This window comes from Centropristis striata, chromosome 8, assembly GCF_030273125.1.
Source record: "Centropristis striata isolate RG_2023a ecotype Rhode Island chromosome 8, C.striata_1.0, whole genome shotgun sequence".
NCBI lineage: Eukaryota > Metazoa > Chordata > Actinopteri > Perciformes > Serranidae > Centropristis > Centropristis striata.
In genome coordinates this window covers 15,648,074-15,667,423 of record NC_081524.1, presented here as the reverse complement: position 1 = coordinate 15,667,423, position 19,350 = coordinate 15,648,074, and the positions used below count along the sequence as shown (strand labels likewise).

Here is a 19,350-nt window from a genome sequence, read left to right as displayed (position 1 = left end):
CGAGACCATGCGAACCGGCGACTGTGTCGCTGAGAGACCATGTGAACCGGTGACTCTGTCGCTGAGACCATGTGAACCAGTAACTCTGTCGCTGAGACCATGTGAACCAGTAACTTTGTCGCTGAGACCATGTGAACCAGTAACTCTGCCTCCGAGACCATGCAAACCAGTAACTCTCCCGCTAAGACCATGCGAACCGGCGACTGCCACTGAGACCATGCGAACCGGCGACTGCTACTGAGACCATGCGAACCGGCGACTGCCACCGAGACCATGCGAACCGGCGACTGTGTCGCTGAGAGACCATGTGAACCGGTGACTCTGTCGCTGAGACCATGTGAACCAGTAACTCTGCCGCTGAGACCATGTGAAGCAGTAACTTTGTCGCTGAGACCATGTGAACCAGTAACTCTGCCTCTAAGACCATGCAAACCAGTAATTCTCCCGCTAAGACCATGCGAACCGGCGACTGCCACTGACACCACGCGAACCGGCGAATGCTACTGAGACCATGTGAACCGGCGACTGCCACCGAGACCATGCGAACCGGCGACTGTGTCGCTGAGAGACCATGTGAACCGGTGACTCTGTCGCTGAGACCATATGAACCAGTAACTCTGCCGCTGAGACCATGTGAAGCAGTAACTTTGTCGCTGAGACCATGTGAACCAGTAACTCTGCCTCTGAGACCATGCAAACCAGTAACTCTCCCGCTAAGACCATGCGAACCGGTGACTGCCGGTACATTTGAATGTCATTATAGTTATGTTTTAGAAGATAAAACTAACGTTAATTGCAAAATGAATGTCATTGAAAATAATGTTAATGTCATTGAAAGGCCTTGAAAATCTACCATCTAATCTAATCTAATCTAATCTGCTTTTTTTGTTTGTTTGATGTGCTTCTCTCTGGGTCAGGAATTGCAAAACTATCGTAAAATTTTGAAGCAACCAAGTAGATTGATACTTGTGTATACAGATAGCTTTCCCCTGAGACACCGGTGTTGGTCTCTTGCATGCAATGTTTAGACTTACCCTCTCCGCCCCCTCCCCAGAAACAACAATTACAAATCTCACAAAAGTTTTGTTAATCTAAAAAGTTACCATCAAGATGCAACCTCTCCTTGGATGGAAGTGCGTGCAATGGTTGGTTTAAAAAAAAAGATGATGTTTAGTATGATTGATTTGCATTAAGTTATGTATTGAAATATACATTTCATGTTTGTGTTTGTTGAAATGGAAGACATACAATGTTTTGTGTATCACTTTGTGCAGAATTAACAATTGAAGAATTTTTTAAAAAGCCTATCTTTTCAACTGGTGAACGGGGGCAAGTGGGTCCAGAGGTCATCCAGCTGTTCTTGGACTGTGGGGGTGTCTGTATTTTCAGAACCAGATGACACACAATACCAAATTTATTCATACATTATAAATACTCAATTGTGAATTAATATTGTATTATTCAAAGGAAGTAGTTAAGACAGCAGATTGTATTATCAGGCCACGTCTGTGTCCACTGTGATGGGGGAAAAAACAAACCCATACCTTGTAGACTGGAGAAGGAGTTGTGGGTGCGTTATCCATCATCCACAGCCGGCTGGTTGACGGAGGTCTTTGAGGTACCCCATGGTCGGAAGTGGTTGGGCTCAGTGGGGCAGGATCTGCAAGGTCGAGACTTGTCCAACGCACTTTCTGAGCGCGGCATCTTGGAAGCAGTGGTCTTCCTCGTCTCACTTGGTCCTGCAATATACAATAGCCTGTACAACAATAACTCACAAAATAACACAATTGTAACAATAATATGCAACTGTAAGTGATCTGAACTAAATTAATTTGCTAACTTAACTGTCCCTAGACCAGCATAAAAAGCTAAACTATACAAACTAAATACTCTACTATAAACCTAACCTAAATATAAATGTGCAAAAAATATGAAAAGTTAGCTTAGTCTGTCTTGAAGATGCTGGACACAGGAAACCTGGAAAAGTCAGAAAATACAGTGACTTCTATACTATATATTGAGGACCATATGCTGAAAGATCTGCATCATGTGAAATACTTATTCTGATGTGAAAAAACAACATGGTGATGGCTTCCGGCGCAGTAATGTGCTGCCCACTGCTCCTTGCATGGTGTGTTCACTTGTGTGTAAAAAAGGATGGGTTAAATGCAGAGGTTGAATTTCCCCATTGTGGGATTAATAAAGTCATCTTCTTCTTCTCCTCAGGTTTTAGCCGACAAAATAAATAAATACATTAATGAGACAGCAATACTTAATTAGATGAGAGTTTGACCAAGCGTCAATTAATGAATGAACATTATTGTTACCAATTTTTTTTTTTACTAGTTACTAGTTTTTGTACTAATAATCTATTTTCCCCCATTCTCTGATTTAAAAATGAATAAATACATGAATAATACTAATAATATTGATTATCCCAAATACACCTTTCCTTCAGATATATTTGTATATCACTATACGTGACATCACAGAACAGTGGTTGAAAGTTTTTTATGAATAATAATTTCAGTGTTTCTCAACATTACAAAAGCATTTTTTTTAATTGCTTACCTGAAAAGGTGAAGACAAACAACTGAATGCTGAAGGTCAATGAAGAACTGGATACTCAAGTCTCTTAGGTGAAGTAGTGTTTATCTAGAACAGGATGACAACCGTGAGCATTGCAGCAATGTAATAATAATGTGTAATTAATGCTTTAAATAACTGAATTAATGCATCACTTATTCATAAAAATCAGTATAAAGCTGAATATAATCATTAGAATTAAATACACACATAGCACCTCTAGAAACACAGCAAAATTTTCAGCATATGTGCCCCTCTGCATCCTTTATAGATAATATAAATGTTAACTTTCTTCATACATTTTTACGTGTTTTATACATTTTTATAGCACCCATGGTCCTCAGGGGTCAAAAAGGACCTCATGACATAAGACTGGTTTTAGGAAATGTAGAAAAAAAATTTACCAACTTTTTTCTCACCTTTTAAGGTAACTCATGACCAAAAAAATGTATATTTCATTTTCATATTTTTTTCATTAATATTGGTCAATTTTATTCAAATATACAAATATCAAAACATAAGCTTCACTAAAAGTTGACATGACCTACTCTGTGCATTCCCATCAAGAATTATTTTTTTCCATTACTATTGAAAAAAGTATACAGGGGTTTTCTTTTTACTTTTTTCTCTCTTGAAATGAGGCCTAATTTAAGACATTAATGGCTATGACTCTGGTATTACAAATACACTTTATTACATAATAACCTCTATTATCAAAATAGTACTGCAGTATTAATATCAGAAGAAAACAGGATTAAAGCCTACAATGAAAATGCTTCACAGCACCACTTGAGGACACACACACACACACAAACAAATTAATCCAAAGCTGTTTAAGCCTACATTTTCAACTTCCAATCTCACTCACTCACTCACTCACTCACTCACACACACACACAGAGAGAGAGAGAGTACATTAATATTAGTCACAGGAGCACATACTTCAGGTACCAGTTGACATGACAAATTGGAAAAAAAGAAATGGTAATAGTTTGGGTAATAGTCTGCTAACAGTAGTGAGTAACATTGACATTGACACAATGTAAATCTTAAATGGTGAAGTAAACTACCAGTTCATCATTACAGTAAATTTCTACAGCCCTGACTCCATGGTTAAATGTATATCCCCATGATTATCTTTTCTTTTTAACCTCTCATTACCAAGTGACATGAGTTTCAGTTTAATATTATCCAAATACACCAAATGTTCAAATTTAGCCATTGATGAGTATGACATTGGTATTACTATCACACCTTATTACATAAGAATACCAAAACATCCTCACAAAAAACAGGACTATTATCAAGAAGCTACCATCAAAATCCACATACAATTAGCTACATATCACAGTTTAAAAAAAATTTGTCAGGCCAAAATTGTACACAAACCCTACATTAAAAATGGCATTTAGACAACATTAATCAAGGAAAATAGCATGAGCTGGCATTTTTTTTGCATTATTATATTATTATTAGCATAATGACACCTTCCCAGATAGACACAAGACAAAACACAGCAATCATAAACTGTTGTGGCCTAGATTATCAACTCACAATGCATTATCGGCTGTCTGTCAGTAGCATCAAATCAGTCAAACCATGCAATGCACTCTTAGAATCAATAGTGTTTGCTAACACCAGACACATCTACTGTTATAACAACTGTTAGCATCATGGTAACTGTAACATGGAGTAACTGTAAAGATATTCTGCCTCGACGGACCATTTATAAATTGCTTCGACATGATGCTAAAGCTAGCTCGCTAGAGAGCGCTAGCTCAGACCTAAGACCAGTAGCCGCGAATAAATTAGCAAAATAAAATGACAAACATCGTCCAAATGAAACTCAAATAACTTGCAATTACATTTCACAAAATTTTCGACAGTAGTTTAAAAGTTAAAATATGAAAATGCTAACATTATAAGGCACAATTGTAACGGTAGTATGCTAGTAGTATGTCTTCTTACCTCGCCGAGTCCCGCCAGCTTTGAGCAAAACACAAGAAGCCAATCAGATTCGCCCCATAACTGTGCTCCAATCCTGTGATCCCCAACAGCTGTTCCGCGGCACACAACTGTGCCGTAAGAAATCATCAGGTGTGCCGTGGAAGATTATCCAATCTCTAAGTGAGCGGCGTGAAGTGAGAGGCAGAACAATTAAATGCTCTTCCAACAGAGTGCAGTGTATCAGTGAATCTCGCGAATTCACGCGTAATCAAGTGATATAACCGGAAGAGAATCAACATCTCATTAATGACTCTGGACTTCCTCCAGAAAATGCTAACTACAGACGCTGGAGTGTTTTTAATTTCACCGCCGTTATAACCGGAGCTCTACTGAGAGCACAACACTCAGTACAGTACAGCGGCATCAATCCACCGCAGTGACAGACAGGCAGTGAGACAGGTCAAGTGAAGTCAGCAGGTATTAAGTCATCAACTATGTCCATACTCCAAAACAAACCTATACACAAACACAATAATTGAAACGCAGCTGTCCGACTCTGTCCCTCTGTGAGCCTCTTATTAAACACACCTTTCACCTCAAACAGCAGCCCTCATAAATACCCTCACCACTCTGAGCCTAAACATGAACATATCTGCAGCTCAGGATTGGTCTGAAATGACTGTCAAAAATGAAAAAGTAACCACAATAATATAAAAAAACACCTGTCTTAAAACCCAAATAATTCCACATCAACATCATTTAATTCTTGGCCAGAGGAGCTCATCACAGCTGATGCAAACCTCTAAAGAAATGATTATTTTTACTTATTATTTCTTACCGTGACTCCACGTTCTCCACGTCAGTCAGTCGGGTTATCCTAAATTCCGCGACCTCCCTCACCACATCTTGCAGGCTATATTCTTGTGATGTGTGCAGTTTAGCATGCGCTATTCCTTTACTTGGCCTAACTGCTTCAAATGCGTCTCCATGTGTAGTGGCAGATTTTTAAAATAAAAAAAGCAGCTTCTGCTCAACAGAAGTATTGACAGTAGCTAGCTAAAAAAAAAAATCATGTTGTCACCCAGACTTCTCAGACATGTTTTGCATCACACTCTTTCGTCCACAAGAAAACGTGTTCTTTCAACCTAGCCGGCCATTTGATGTCATTGTTAGCTAACGCTAATGTTAGCTAGTAATTAGCCATTACCGTTAGCATGGAGCGACATAAACTAAAACGTTTTCGTCTGATAACTATTGAAAATGGAAACATTGTTCGCATCTTCTCCATCATATTTCTGTCTCACGTTTAGCGTTTATTTATTATATTTTACGTTAAACCACCGGCGATTACTGACGGTAGTTAGCTTGACCTAGTTACCTGCTGTTGACAGGACGCTCCGGTGTCTCCGCTCGGACATCTTTCAGCTCGGACATCCTTCAGGGACAGCACGTCCTCTTCCCGGCACAGTACTCCAAATGTGCGAACATTTGTTACACATGCTTCACCACGCATGGTATGGTCCAGGTCAGCCTCCTGACAGCAGATTCAGACTCAGGACACAACGACACCAGGTGCTGCCGAGCTCCGCCCCCCAGACGAGCTCCGGCTCCACATCCTCCTCTCTCCGGACCACCGCTCCAGTCTCTGATCAGAAAGTCTTCCAATGTTTGTGGGCTGTCTGAGAAGACTGACATAAATCAAGACGACCGCCATCCTCTGCTTCAGAGAGACAGCCTGCACCGCTGGACTGCAGGTCTCTGCTCGGTGTCACGGCAAACCCATGGATCTAACACTTTAACCACTGTATGATCATTTAGAAACAAGAAACAGCATTTTTTTAACCTTTTCATTGTCAGTGATGAAGCGTAGAGTTGTGGTCGTGAACGTCATGAAACAACCGTTGTTGTTGTTTAATTGATGCCGCCGCTACCAGCTGTCAGCAGTAAACTGAAAAGGCAGCCACGTGGAGGGCTGGAAAATGACCAATCATAAGAGGCCTGGGGTCAGCCTTGGCCCCGCCCCCAATGTGTAAAGAGTCCTCGCTCCGCGGGAGCAGAGCTCCATCGAGAGCGAGCACGGGGGAGAGTCTGCTTCACTCAGTTGCTGAATATGTGCGCGAAGATCAAACAATGACGCAAATATGACGCTATTCACCTTATTCAGCCACGCCCATTTTCTACATTTTTTTACTTCCGGATTGTGTGGGAACTTCCGGTAGGCTACCAACGGCTAGTTAGCTACATTGAAAACCCCAGCTAAGTAAGATGGAGAGGCTAACGTGGGTAGAGACAAAAATCAACATTAAAAGGTCGGATGGAGGAATTGTTCTTCGCCACCCGAGGTTAAGGAACTCCACTGAGTGGGTGGATGATATGCGGCGATGGCCTCAGGTGTCATATGGAGATATTTTTAATTATTTAGTGCTTTCGGTGGGCGTCGATGGGTCGGCGATGAAGAATTTTAAGAGCACGGAGGCTTACCAGTACCTTCACAGTGGAAAGGTCGGTCGTGTTGTACATTGCGAGAGTGAGAAGGAGGATTATGTATTTTTGAAAGCTGCAGTCAACCCCAGCCAGGCAAGCGCACCAAGCCACAGTGCATGGGTGTTAACCAGGACCGATGGAGCCGTGGAGACAACCGGGTGCACCTGGATAGCCGGCCTTGGGAGGTCTTGTAGCCACGCCGCAGCAATTTTGTGGAAGGTAAGCCTGTTATTCAGCATCATTTAATGTCTCAGACATCTGTGTAATTACATTATTAGTTGATTTTTGACGACTTAGCAAAGAAAATGAGAAGCTGTCAACTTGTAAGAACTGTTACTAGGTTAATGTTAGGACACCTGAATCTGCAAGGTAGCTAGCATTAGCTTTATGCGAAGACTGCGATTCTCCCGTATTTCTTTTCCCATAACACGCAAGGAAAGCAATTGTTTGTATTACATATTATATGGTGCTATGCAATGTTGGTTAGACCGAGTTTCTCGCACTCGTACTCAAGAGTTATAGCAGTACCACTAGTTTCTTGTGCATGTTATGGTAGTTGTCATGCACGCGCATCCCATGCTTTTCTGTTTGTCAACACGTTGTTTGTTGAGTGTATCTGATGATATTAACATATTTTGTCTTTGGACAAACAGCTGCTGAACTGGTGACCATTTGTAAGTTGTCTAATCCCGTAATGGTTACAAGAACTAAGGTAAGTAAGGACTTCAGGTAAGTAACTTTTTATTAAAGATATCAACTACAGTATACCTTAAATTGAATTATGGTAAGTATACATTTTACTTGGTATTTACAAGTTATTTTACTTGACATTTTACTATGAACAATTGATGTGAACTATACTGGCAGGCCTATGACAACATCTAAAAGGTAGGTTAGCTGTTCACTCCCAATGGAGGGTCCAGCATGGGTTGTCAATATTCATGTAATGTGGTATGGGATTAATAAATTTTATAGCATTAGCCGTCACTGTCTGGAGGGTGGGGGTTACCTTGGAGGAATATCATAACCAAAGAAACTGGACATCATAGAAATGTGTGCATACATTTGTCGTATGCTTACTGCTAATCCCATACTGAAAAAAATGAAAGTTGACAACCCTGAAACGTCTAATCACTTGCCTGGAACAAGGTAAGGTCATGAATAATATTGATTTACAATTTAAAAGTAAAGGTAAAATAATTTGTCACTTCATTTGGGTTGTGATCATAACTATTGATAGCAATTTATTACTATGCATTATAATTACACAAATTTATGGTTTTAGGTTGAAAATGCAGTGTCCAATGGCCTGACAGGAGTTGCCAGTACTGATGAGCAGCGGCAATGGAATAGCGGGACCCAAAGGAACATCACACCGAAGCTGCTGGCTGAAATTTCCTTTACCCACCATAGGGCCAATGATGCTTTCCAAGCACCTGATGTGAGGCCCCATCATCTACCTCTGCCTCCCACCCCTCTTTTCCAGACCCAAGAGGCTCTCCGTGATGGACTGAAACACTTGAAGCTGCCCATGTCAAGTCTGCTGTACAAGTGTGTGAATGCTGAAACACCAGCCATGAACCTTCTGGAGCCTCCAGCAGCAACCCATGCAGACCATGATGGCTCCAACATCTGCCCTCCCTGCTCTGCATTTTATGAGGAGTTTGTGAAGATAGACTCAGGGAGACTGGAGCTGCTGACTCGGGAGCAGAGTGCCTCACATCTCTGGCATGACTCTCGCAGATTAAGAGTTACTGCCAGCTCTGCAAAAAAGGTACCGGTCAGAAGCAGCCCCCAAGTGTTTCTACAGCAACATGCTTTCCCTCGTTTTCATGGCAATGCTGCTACCAGACATGGCGTGGAGGGTGAGGTGTTGGCCCTGAAGTGGCTAGCAGACAGTGGCTACAAGGTAACACGCCATGGCACAGTCTTGTGTCCTGGAGAGCCCTGGCTGTCAGCCAGCCCCGATGGGGTTCTGAGTTCAGGGGAGCTGCTGGAAATTAAATGTCCTTTCCTTAAGGCAAATGAAACACTGGAGGACTTAATAGGAAGTCATGACAAAAAATATGATGTTAAGATTGTCGAGGGTATTCCAAAGTTACAGCCTAATGGCCCCCGTGGCTTCTACATTCAAATTCAAATTGGCTTGTTCTGTACAAAGCTAAAGGCATGCAAGTTATTAATTTGGTCTCATTCAAAACAGGTGATGCTTCACATCCCATATGATGAGGCTTTCTGTGTAAAGACTGTGGCTAGACTAAGATCCTTCTATTTCAGAGACATGCTTCCTTTTGTTTCAGATGAGTATAGTGAAGGTCGCCTGTTGCTCTGTGAGCGTTATATGCAGTTATGCAAATGATTACACCCAGACCTAGTCATCCTTAAAGGATATGTTCTATAAGTGGACCACATAAAACACATTTCTGATGTTTAAAAAAAAAAAAAATACTACCCCTAAATGTCAGTCAAATGATCTGTGATGTGCCATATACGTTACAATGGGCGTTTATGGTATTTATGTTGATGATATTTCTTATTTTAAAACAGTAAAAAACTAGACACACAAAACAGAGACATAAATTTGCCTTTCTCTTTTGCATCTCCATAACCTATCAACATTTTGACTTAAATTTGTTCTAGAAATATGGTCAGAACAAGTTAGATGCAATAAAGGACACCCTATTAACGGAATAGAATTGTTAAATTGATTTAAACTTAGCCTAGAAACAAGAATTAAGCTTTTTGAAAAATTTCACATATCTGTTTCCAGTCACAGCCACATTTTGGAGATGTCACTTCTTGTTAAAGTCACACGACCACCAAACCAGGGTGTTGAGTATGTGTCGCTTAGGGATTTAATGAGTTAATATCAAGCATAAAGCTGAATGAGAGATTCTAGAAGATTTAAAGTGTTTGTTACACTGGTGTCACCACGGGTTCTTATGGGTTAAAATATCAGATGACACCATTACTTTAACAAAACAATATAGATGTTGTTAGATTGTTGCAAAGGTGTGTTCCGATCAAATGCGAAGCAGATTTAAACAGATTTAAAGTGTTTGTTAAACAGGTGTCAACATGGGTTCTTATGGATTAATGTACTTATTTATGCCCATTGTTTTTTGATGTAATTTATTTTTTAGTAGTCTGTCAAAGCATTAACTCAAACATTAAAGAAAATAACAAATGCTGATTATGTGTCAAGTTTATTAACCCTCTCTGACAAAGACATTTGTGTATTACAATACATATATCAGTTAAAGTTTTGTATAGCGTTGTAAACATGGAAAAACTCTTTATACACGTAACACTTAATACTTATTCAAGTCTTGTGCAATGCTCCTTTTCACAAAATCTGTACGTCACATATTAGCATTAGACTGTAAGAAACACTATCACCAGGAGCTCATCCATATTTGTTGCTGTTTTATCCCTGTGTAAGCACCTACACTTACAGAAGTTTACATACACTATATAAAAAGACACATATGCTTTTTTTTCTCACTGTCTGACATGAAATCAGACAATCACTTTTCCTGTTTTAGGTCCGTTAGGATTACCAAAATTATTTCTATTTGCTAAATGCCAGAATAATGAGAGGATTTCTTAAGACAATTTTTTTATTACTTTCTTCAAAGTCAGAAGTTTACATACACTAACATTATTATGCCTTGAAAAAAATCTGGGAAAGCCCAGATGATGCTGTCATGTCTTTGGAAGCTTCTAATGAGGTTTATTGACAACATTTGAGTTAATTCGAGACACCTGTGGATGTATTTTAGGGCACACCTGAAACACACTGCTTCTTTGTGTAACATCATGGGAAAGTCAAAAGATGTTACACAAAGAAGCAGTGTGTTTCAGGTGTGCCTTAAAATACATCCACAGGTGTGTCTTCAATTAACTCAAATGTTGTCAATAAACCTCATTAGAAGCTTCCAAAGACATGACATCATCATCTGGGCTTTCCCAGATTTTTTTCAAGGCATAATAATGTTAGTGTATGTAAACTTCTGACTTTGAAGAAAGTAATAAAAAATTGTCTAAAAAAATCCTTCTCAATATTCTGGCATTTAGCAAATAGAAATAATTTTGGTAATCCTAACGGACCTAAAACAGGAAAATTGATGTCTGATTTCATGTCAGACAGTGAGAAAAAAAAGCATATGTGTCTTTTTATATAGTGTATGTAAACTTCTGGTTTCAACTGTACATGCCTTATACGTCCAGGGGGAGTCCAGTAAAAGTCATACTCAGGTGATCATTCTGAAGAAGTTTTTGTACATGTACATGGTGTCATAAGGTGCTGTTAGCTTCATGTCAACAAAGTAGACACAGACAAAAGTTATGGTGGATTTACTTACAGTACTTGAACAACATATGTTGAAATTTTGCATGGATTTGTAAAAATGAACAATAGAAAGAACATTGTACTTGAACACTAAATATGTTCAAGTTTTGTATAGATTTGTAAAAATGAACAATAGAAACAACATTGTACTTGAATACTAAATATGTTCAAGTTTTGTATAGATTTGTAAAAATGAATAGAAAGAACATTGTACTTGAATACTAAATATGTTCAAGTTTTGTATAGATTTGTAAAAATGAACAATAGAAAGAACATTGTACTTGAATACTAAATATGTTCAAGTTTTGTATAGATTTGTAAAAATGAATAGAAAGAACATTGTACTTGAATACTAAATATGTTCAAGTTTTGTATAGATTTGTAAAAATGAACAATAGAAAGAACATTGTACTTGAACACTAAATATGTTCAAGTTTTGTATAGATTTGTAAAAATGAACAATAGAAACAACATTTTAACTGATTGAACATTTTATCTGATTAAACTTATATACATTATAAACATTGAACATCCTATTCCTCATCTTCTTGTATAATGTCCCCACGAAGATTACATAGACCTGCACAGACTCTAAGAATTTTATCAAATTTCGGGGCGAGGTTAATGGGCACTGTTTGAGAGACTATTCTGTAGTTCTTCAGGCGGCGAATAACCCTCTCAACGTGCACACGGACGTTGGCTATGCGCCTCGTGTTGGTGGTGTCTTCTTCAGACAAAGGAAGGCCTCTTCTGGTGAAAGCTGGCAGGACGAGCTTGACTTTACGTTCAAACAGAAGATCTTGGATAACAAATCCTCTGTCAGCCATCACCTCATCACCTGGACGCAGATACTCCAGAAACCCTGAGTTGGCTGTGATGAACTTGTCACTGCATCTCCCACCATATGCTGGCGAGATGAACATTATTAATCCACATGGTGCAATAGCTATGAGGAACTTTATGGTATTTTGCCCATAGTAATGACTGTAAGACTCGCCTCTTGAGTCAAGATTGTGAGCCTTCTGAAGAGGGGTCTCAGAACAGTCGATGATGCATGTTGTTGATGGATAATGTTCCTTGAAGCACTGTGGCATTGTTGCCTGGATCGTCTCCCTGGGCAGCCATGGAACACAGCACCTCATCTTCTCCTCCATGAGGTCCAGCCACTGAGAGATTACCCTACTGACCACAGACTGAGACACTCTGAACCTCTCTGCGAGGTCGTCCTGCAATAGGTTCAGTCGGAGCTTCATCAGGGTCATCAACAGCTTATCCTTGGGGTGTAGCTGAGAGATGCTGCATCCTGCTGTCAGCTCGTCGGCCAAAGCCTGAAATGCATCCAGTGACAACCCAGTGTACAGTAAAGACAGCCGATCATTCCGGAGAAGTTCGGTGTGTACCTGATGTTGTTCGGGACACTGTGTTGCCTGGTCATGGAGGTGAGGACAATGGAGTGGGTCAGCAGCATAGTTGTGATGTTCCATGATCCACTGTGTAGAAGCATCACGGTGTGACATCCCATCAGTCATCTCATCACTCATGACATCAGTCATCGCATCCGTCTCGTGGCTTGCAAAGCTGGTTGAGGGTGTTTCTGTAGAAATAACACAGCACCAGTAAATAATCAACTCTAAGGATAATCAATTTGCTGACTTTCAACATAGCCAGTCCTGGAAATTATAAAGCCTCGACCTAATTCTATGTTGTAATGCTGTTCATGTATTGAGGTCAAATCAAGGCATAGTTACGGGTGTAGCCTATGGTATCTGCACATCTGAATAAGTGAGAATTTTATACTGAATATTTTCCCCATGGCAGCATCCCAAAGGCTTCAAACAAGCAATAAACGAGAAATTTTCAGTCTGCCCACAGCAATGCTCTGTACAATTTCGTAGGCTACTATTCTCAGTGTGTCTGGACTAACTGTGAGGAAACGTTACTCGGAACTTGCATCAATAAATCTCGTAGCAATCATTAACGTCAGACAACTGCTAACAGACGATAGCATTTGCTGATTATACTCATTAGACGCTAGCAGCTAGCTGGCTAACGACTAGCGATATTGTTAGCGCTGGCAAAATGTCATCTTACCTTGGAGCCTCACAAGCATCCGACGAGCCTTTTTCGCCGGAGGAACATATCCCAACCACTTCTCGGGGTATGGGTGTTGGGCTGATGGTCTGCCATCCACAAAATGAAAGGAACAAATGTAGGGTTTTTTCGGAGGCTTCTTCAGATTTAGCGCCTTCAGCCACATACGCCGGGCCTCATCAGTGGATGGTGGAGGATAAAGGTTAAATGTTGCCCCACAACATTCAGCCCTGGTTTTCCCGTGCTCAAAACACATTTGTTGCAGGGACGCCCGTCTTTTTCTCCAATTATTGTGACAGCCCCGCACGGAACAAATAATGCTGGTCATCTTAAGCTGTTAGCCACCGTAATGTGAATAGACAGCGTTGCTCAACCGGAAGTTCGAACACAAAACGGAAACAAAATGGCGCCCCCTTGTTGACGCGCAGAATAGGGTGAATAGTCCACCTCTGCCTGCTCACTGTGGCGGAACTGTCTCCACCAGCAGTTCATTTCAGTTGATTGCAGTTGACTGCTGTGATTGGTCAACTCCACCTGGCCACCTGGTTGCTTAGCTACCAACCCCCCCCCGACCCCCCCTCCCTTCTCCAAGACAGACATTGGCTGTGTCCCAAAGTCAAGGAAGGATGCTCAAACGGCTGGATTTGAAGGACACTACGTCATCGACATCCGCCGAAGGACTGTCCCAATGTCGAGGATGCTCCGGAGGACAGAGTCCTTCTTTTGCCCAAATTCCGAGGATGCATTTGTGTATCCTCCGTGCGCTCCGACTACCCATAAAGCATTGCGCACACCGGTCTACCGGGAGATTTAAAAATGGCGAGCGTAGAAACAGCGACGCCGGCGGCGCAATATGCATTTAAATATGTAGATATTTTCAGTTTACACTGAATGTTATCACATAACTTACAAAACGTGTGTTCAAAGTCAAGCAAAAACATAAACATAAACAAATGCCAGAATATTAAGCTTAAAGATAATAAACGTCATCTTGATACATTGCAGGTTAAGTTAATTAATGCCGTCTCAGTCGCTAAAGTTATTGTTAATTAATTTATATGCGTCCGATGATGATGTACTATGTGCAACTGTGCCATTCAGAAAGTTATACATTTCTTTATTATGTTTACAGGGACCGAAAGTCTGCCATTATCCGTTATTGTTATTTATAAATAACTGTTATTGTACTGTACTGTAAAATAAAAAATAAAAAATCACAGAACATATTTCCATGATGAATTATGCGCCGCTGCATTCATGGCACTAAGTAGCGGCTGAATTCAGCCAGGATCACTTAAATATTCAGGTTTAATCCACTTTATGGTTTTTACTTGATAAATCGTGGAGATTCAACCTTAAAGCATCTTCTTCCATTTTCACAAATATGTGTCAGAGTGCTGATGCCGGAGACACATTCATGTCGTGAACTGATTTTGAAATTGCGGCGCTGAATTTATTTATTTTTTTTTTATTAAACTGATAAGAACAGATACTACACTCGATCTTAGCCAAAGGGCTGAGAGCGGCGCTGAATTTATTATTTTTTTTTTTATTAAACTGATGAGAACAGATACTACACTTGATCTTAGCAAAAGGGCCGAGAGCGGCGTTGAAGTTAAGCAGGACGTCCAATTACGCAATGACGCACAGCTGCACACTCCGAAGGCTGTCCCATTTGTGCATTACACCAGTCAAAGGAAGGACTCTTGCCTTGCCTTCGGAGGACCCGACTCTGAAGGAAGGATCCTACCAAGGAAGGATCCTTGACATTTGGACACAGCCATACTAATTTAAAGGACATGGCGTTTTTTCATAAAGCATGATACCTTATAACTTGACCATACATTGTCCAATCTGCCTCAAACTTGTCATGCATGATGATGGTTCATCACTGACCAGTTCTACATAACAATATTTAATAAATTCCCGCCCTTTTGATTAGCCACGCCCCCTTTTACTAACTAATGAACCATTTGTCCTAGAAACTTGTATGAGGTTTCTGTGAACTCAGGCCAGAGTCCCTGTTTAACTGCTGATTTAATCAATGAGAATCAAGGGCCAGAGGCAAGCACACAATCAAAATTTCTTTAGACATTTTCTAGTTTTGTGTGCTTGCTTGCAAAAGCACACTAATTGTTATTCCGTGGGCTTATGTCTCTTTATTATTATTCTTCCGTTTCTTCCGTGGTGTTTTTTCGGTCGACTACTCCTCCCAGAGTTTTGGTCACACATATACAAAAAAGGTATCAAATCGACCGGCTCGCCCATGACAAGTGTGCTATGACTTTTATAAGGGTTTCGACAAACGGTTTTCAAATTATTGGGCAAAAACACGTCAAAAAATCCCCCCAATGTAACCCTATGGAGACTCTAGAGTGGTGATGCCATCAAACAGAGTGTAGAGGGAGAGAAAGAATTGTCAAAAAATAAATTTGAAAACTGCGCTCCAGGCCGCAAATTTCACTCTACAGAAATAATTTATACATAGAAACGTAGGAAAATTTGTCCTCTCACTCACAATCCTCTGGTAAAGCTGTCAGAGTTATAGTTTTGGCGCAGGACACACAGATGCACAAACAAAACGCACCAACTGCCTCATTGGCTCCCATATTAAAAACGCAGGAAAATTTCATAAAAAAGTAGATGTAAGTGTTTTTTTAAATCGCTCTAACAAAGCTATTTTTTCATTTTTCTTAAAAAAAAATATATGTAGACGTTGAGGAAGAACTCAGGACGCTCAAAGTGAAGTCAGATCAATGATAGGTATTATGGTTTTGCCAAAAATGCTTTCTGTTCGAGGCCAGAATTTTCAGTTTGTCCACCTCTGTCTGCGGAAGCAGCAGTTAATTTCAGTTGATTGCTCTGCTCTGATTGGTCGACTCCACCTGGCCACGTGGTTGCTTAGCTACCAAAGCCTCCCCCCTCCCCCCTCCCCTCCTCCAACACAGACATTCTAACTGATAACTGTCAGTTTACTCTAAGTAAACAGACATGTTGTTCTTCATAAAACATGAGACCTTATAACTTGACCATACATTGTCCAATCTTCCTCAAACTTGTCAAGCATGATGATGGTTCATCACTGACCACTTATACATAACAATATTTCATAAATTCCCGCCCTTTTTGATTAGCCACGCCCCCTTTCATAACCAATGAACCGTTTGTCCTAGAGACTTGTATGAGGTGTCAGTGTACTCAGCAGAAAGTCCCTGTTTAATCCCTGCCCCTTTTGATAAGCCACGAGAGTCACGGTCCAGAGGCAAGCACACAATCAAAATTTCTTTAGAAATTTTCTAGTTTTTATTCTTTTTCTTCCGTTTCTTCCGTGTTGTTTTTTCGGCCGACTACTCCTCCCAGAGTTTTGGCCGCACATACACAAAAAAGGTATCAAACCGACCGGCTCGCCCATGACAAGTGTGCTATGACTTTTCTAAGGGTTTCGACATACGGTTTTCAAATTATTGGGCAAAAACACGTCAAAAAATCCCCCCAATGTAACCCTATGGAGAGTCTAGAGTGGGGAAGTCATCAAACAGAGTGTAGAGGGAGAGAAAGAATTGTCAAAAAATAAATTTGAAAACTGCGCTCCAGGCCGCAAATTTCACTCTACAGAAATAATTTATACATAGAAACGTAGGAAAATTTGTCCTCTCACTCACAATCCTCTGGTAAAGCTGTCAGAGTTATAGTTTAGGCGCAGGATGCACAGATGCTCAAACAAAATGCACCAACTGCCGCATCGGCTCCCATATTAAAAATGAAGGAAGATTTCTCAAAAAAAAAATTTAACAGTTTTTTTAAATCGCTCTAACAAAGCTATTTTTTCATCTTTCTTAAAAAAAAACATATGTAGATGTTGAGGAAGAACTCAGGACGCTCAAAGTGAAGTCGGATCAATGATTGGTATTATGGTTTTGCCAAAAATGCTTTCTGTTCGAGGCCAGAATTTTCAGTTTGTCCACCTCTGTCTACAGAACTGTCTCCAACAGCAGTTAATTTCAGTTGATTGCTCTGCTCTTATTGGTCGACTCCACCTGGCCACGTGGTTGCTTAGCTACCAAAGCTTCCCCCCTCCCCCCTCCCTCCTCCAACACAGACATTCTAACTGATAACTGTCAGTTTACTCTAAGTGAACAGACTTCATAAAACATGAGACCTTATAACTTGACCATACATTGTCCAATCTTCCTCAAACTTGCCAAGCATGATGATGGTTCATCACTGACCACTTACACATAACAATATTTCATAAATTCCCGCCCTTTTTGATTAGCCACGCCCCCTTTCATAACTAATGAACCGTTTGTCCTAGAAACTTGTATAAGATGTCAGATTACTCGGCATGAAGTCCCTGTTTAACTGGTGGTTGATAACCCCGCCCCTTTTGATTAGCCACGCCCCCTTTCATAACTAATGAACCGTTTCTCCTAGATACTTGTATGAGGTGTCTGTGAACTCAGGACAGAGTCCCTTTTTAACTGCTGATTCAAGCCACGCCCCCTTTGAGTGACCACGCCCCCTTTTACTAACTTGTGAACCGTTTGTCCTACAGACTTGTATGAGGTGTCTGTGAACTCAGGACAGAGTCCCAGTTTGACTGTTGATTTGAGCCACGAGAATGACGGTCCAGAGGCAAGCACACAATCAAAATTTCTTTAGAAATTTTCTAGTTATTCTTCCGTTTCTTCCGTGGTCTTTTTTCGGTCGACTACTCCTCCCAGAGTTTTGGCCGCACATACACAAAAAAGGTATCAAATCGACCGGCTCGCCCATGACAAGTGTGCTATGACTTTTATAAGGGTTTCGACAAACGGTTTTCAAATTATTGGGCAAAGACACGTCAAAAAATCCCCCCAATGTAACCCTATGGAGAGTCTAGAGCGGTGATGTCATCAAACAGAGTGTAGAGGGAGAGAAAGAATTGTCAAAAAATAAATTTGAAAACTGCGCTCCAGGCCGCAAATTTCACTCTACAGAAATAATTTATACATAGAAACGTAGGAAAATTTGTCCTCTCACTCACAATCCTCTGGTAAAGCTGTCAGAGTTATAGTTTTGGCGCAGGACACACAGATGCACAAACAAAACGCACCAACTGCCTCATTGGCTCCCATATTAAAAACGCAGGAAGATTTCATAAAAAAGTAGATGTAAGTGTTTTTTTAAATCGCTCTAACAAAGCTATTTTTTCATTTTTCTTAAAAAAAAATATATGTAGACGTTGAGGAAGAACTCAGGACGCTCAAAGTGAAGTCAGATCAATGATAGGTATTATGGTTTTGCCAAAAATGCTTTCTGTTCGAGGCCAGAATTTTCAGTTTGTCCACCTCTGTCTGCCCCGGTGGCGAAACTGTCAGTTAATTTCAGTTGATTGCTCTGTTCTGATTGGTCGACTCCACCTGGCCACCTGGTTGCTTAGCTACCAAAGCCCCCCCCCCTCCTCCTCCAACACAGACATTCTAACTGATAACTGTCAGTTTACTCTAAGTGAACAAACATGGCGTTTTCTTCATAAAACATGAGACCTTATAACTTGACCATACATTGTCCAATCTGCCTCAAACTTGATATGCATGATGATGGTTCATCACTTATCAGTTCTACGTAACAATAATTCATAAATTCCCGCCCTTTTTGATTAGCCACGCCCCTTTTACTAAATAATGAACCGTTTGTCCTACAGACTTGTATGAGGTGTCTGTGAACTCAGGACAGAGTCCCTGTTTAACTGGTGATTGATAACCCCGGCCCTTTGATTAGCCACGCCCCCTTTTACTAACTAGTGAACGTTTGTCCTAGAGACTTGTATGAGGTGTCAGTGTACTCAGCAGAAAGTCCCTGTTTAATCCCTGCCCCTTTTGATAAGCCACGAGAGTCACAGTCCAGAG

At 40.6% G+C, this 19,350-nt stretch overlaps 1 protein-coding gene, 1 long non-coding RNA gene and 1 other non-coding gene across 5 annotated transcripts; all 3 read right to left on the bottom strand.

Moving 5' to 3' along the window:
* Positions 1 to 1,146: 1,146 nt before the first annotated feature.
* LOC131975848 (uncharacterized) lies at positions 1,147 to 6,177 on the bottom strand. Of its 3 annotated transcripts, none has more exons than XR_009394760.1 (3): positions 5,912 to 6,177; positions 1,545 to 2,655; positions 1,147 to 1,377 (listed from the first exon to the last, which is right to left on the bottom strand). It is a non-coding gene; the product is annotated as an uncharacterized LOC131975848 (long non-coding RNA). The 3 variants fall into 3 exon arrangements; XR_009394761.1 differs by lacking the exon at positions 5,912 to 6,177 and adding an exon at positions 5,372 to 5,691; XR_009394762.1 differs by lacking the exon at positions 5,912 to 6,177 and adding an exon at positions 4,555 to 4,576.
* Positions 6,178 to 11,901: 5,724 nt separating this feature from the next.
* On the bottom strand, positions 11,902 to 13,787 carry LOC131976217 (uncharacterized). Its single transcript, XM_059339140.1, has 2 exons — positions 13,460 to 13,787; positions 11,902 to 12,962 (listed from the first exon to the last, which is right to left on the bottom strand). The coding sequence occupies exons 1-2, from the start codon at positions 13,785 to 13,787 to the stop codon at positions 11,902 to 11,904; spliced, it is 1,389 nt and encodes a 462-aa protein (XP_059195123.1).
* A 1,015-nt stretch (positions 13,788 to 14,802) lies between these two features.
* Positions 14,803 to 14,989, bottom strand: LOC131977052 (U2 spliceosomal RNA). Its single transcript, XR_009394850.1, has one exon. It is a non-coding gene; the product is annotated as a U2 spliceosomal RNA (small nuclear RNA).
* Between the last annotated feature and the right edge of the window lie 4,361 nt (positions 14,990 to 19,350).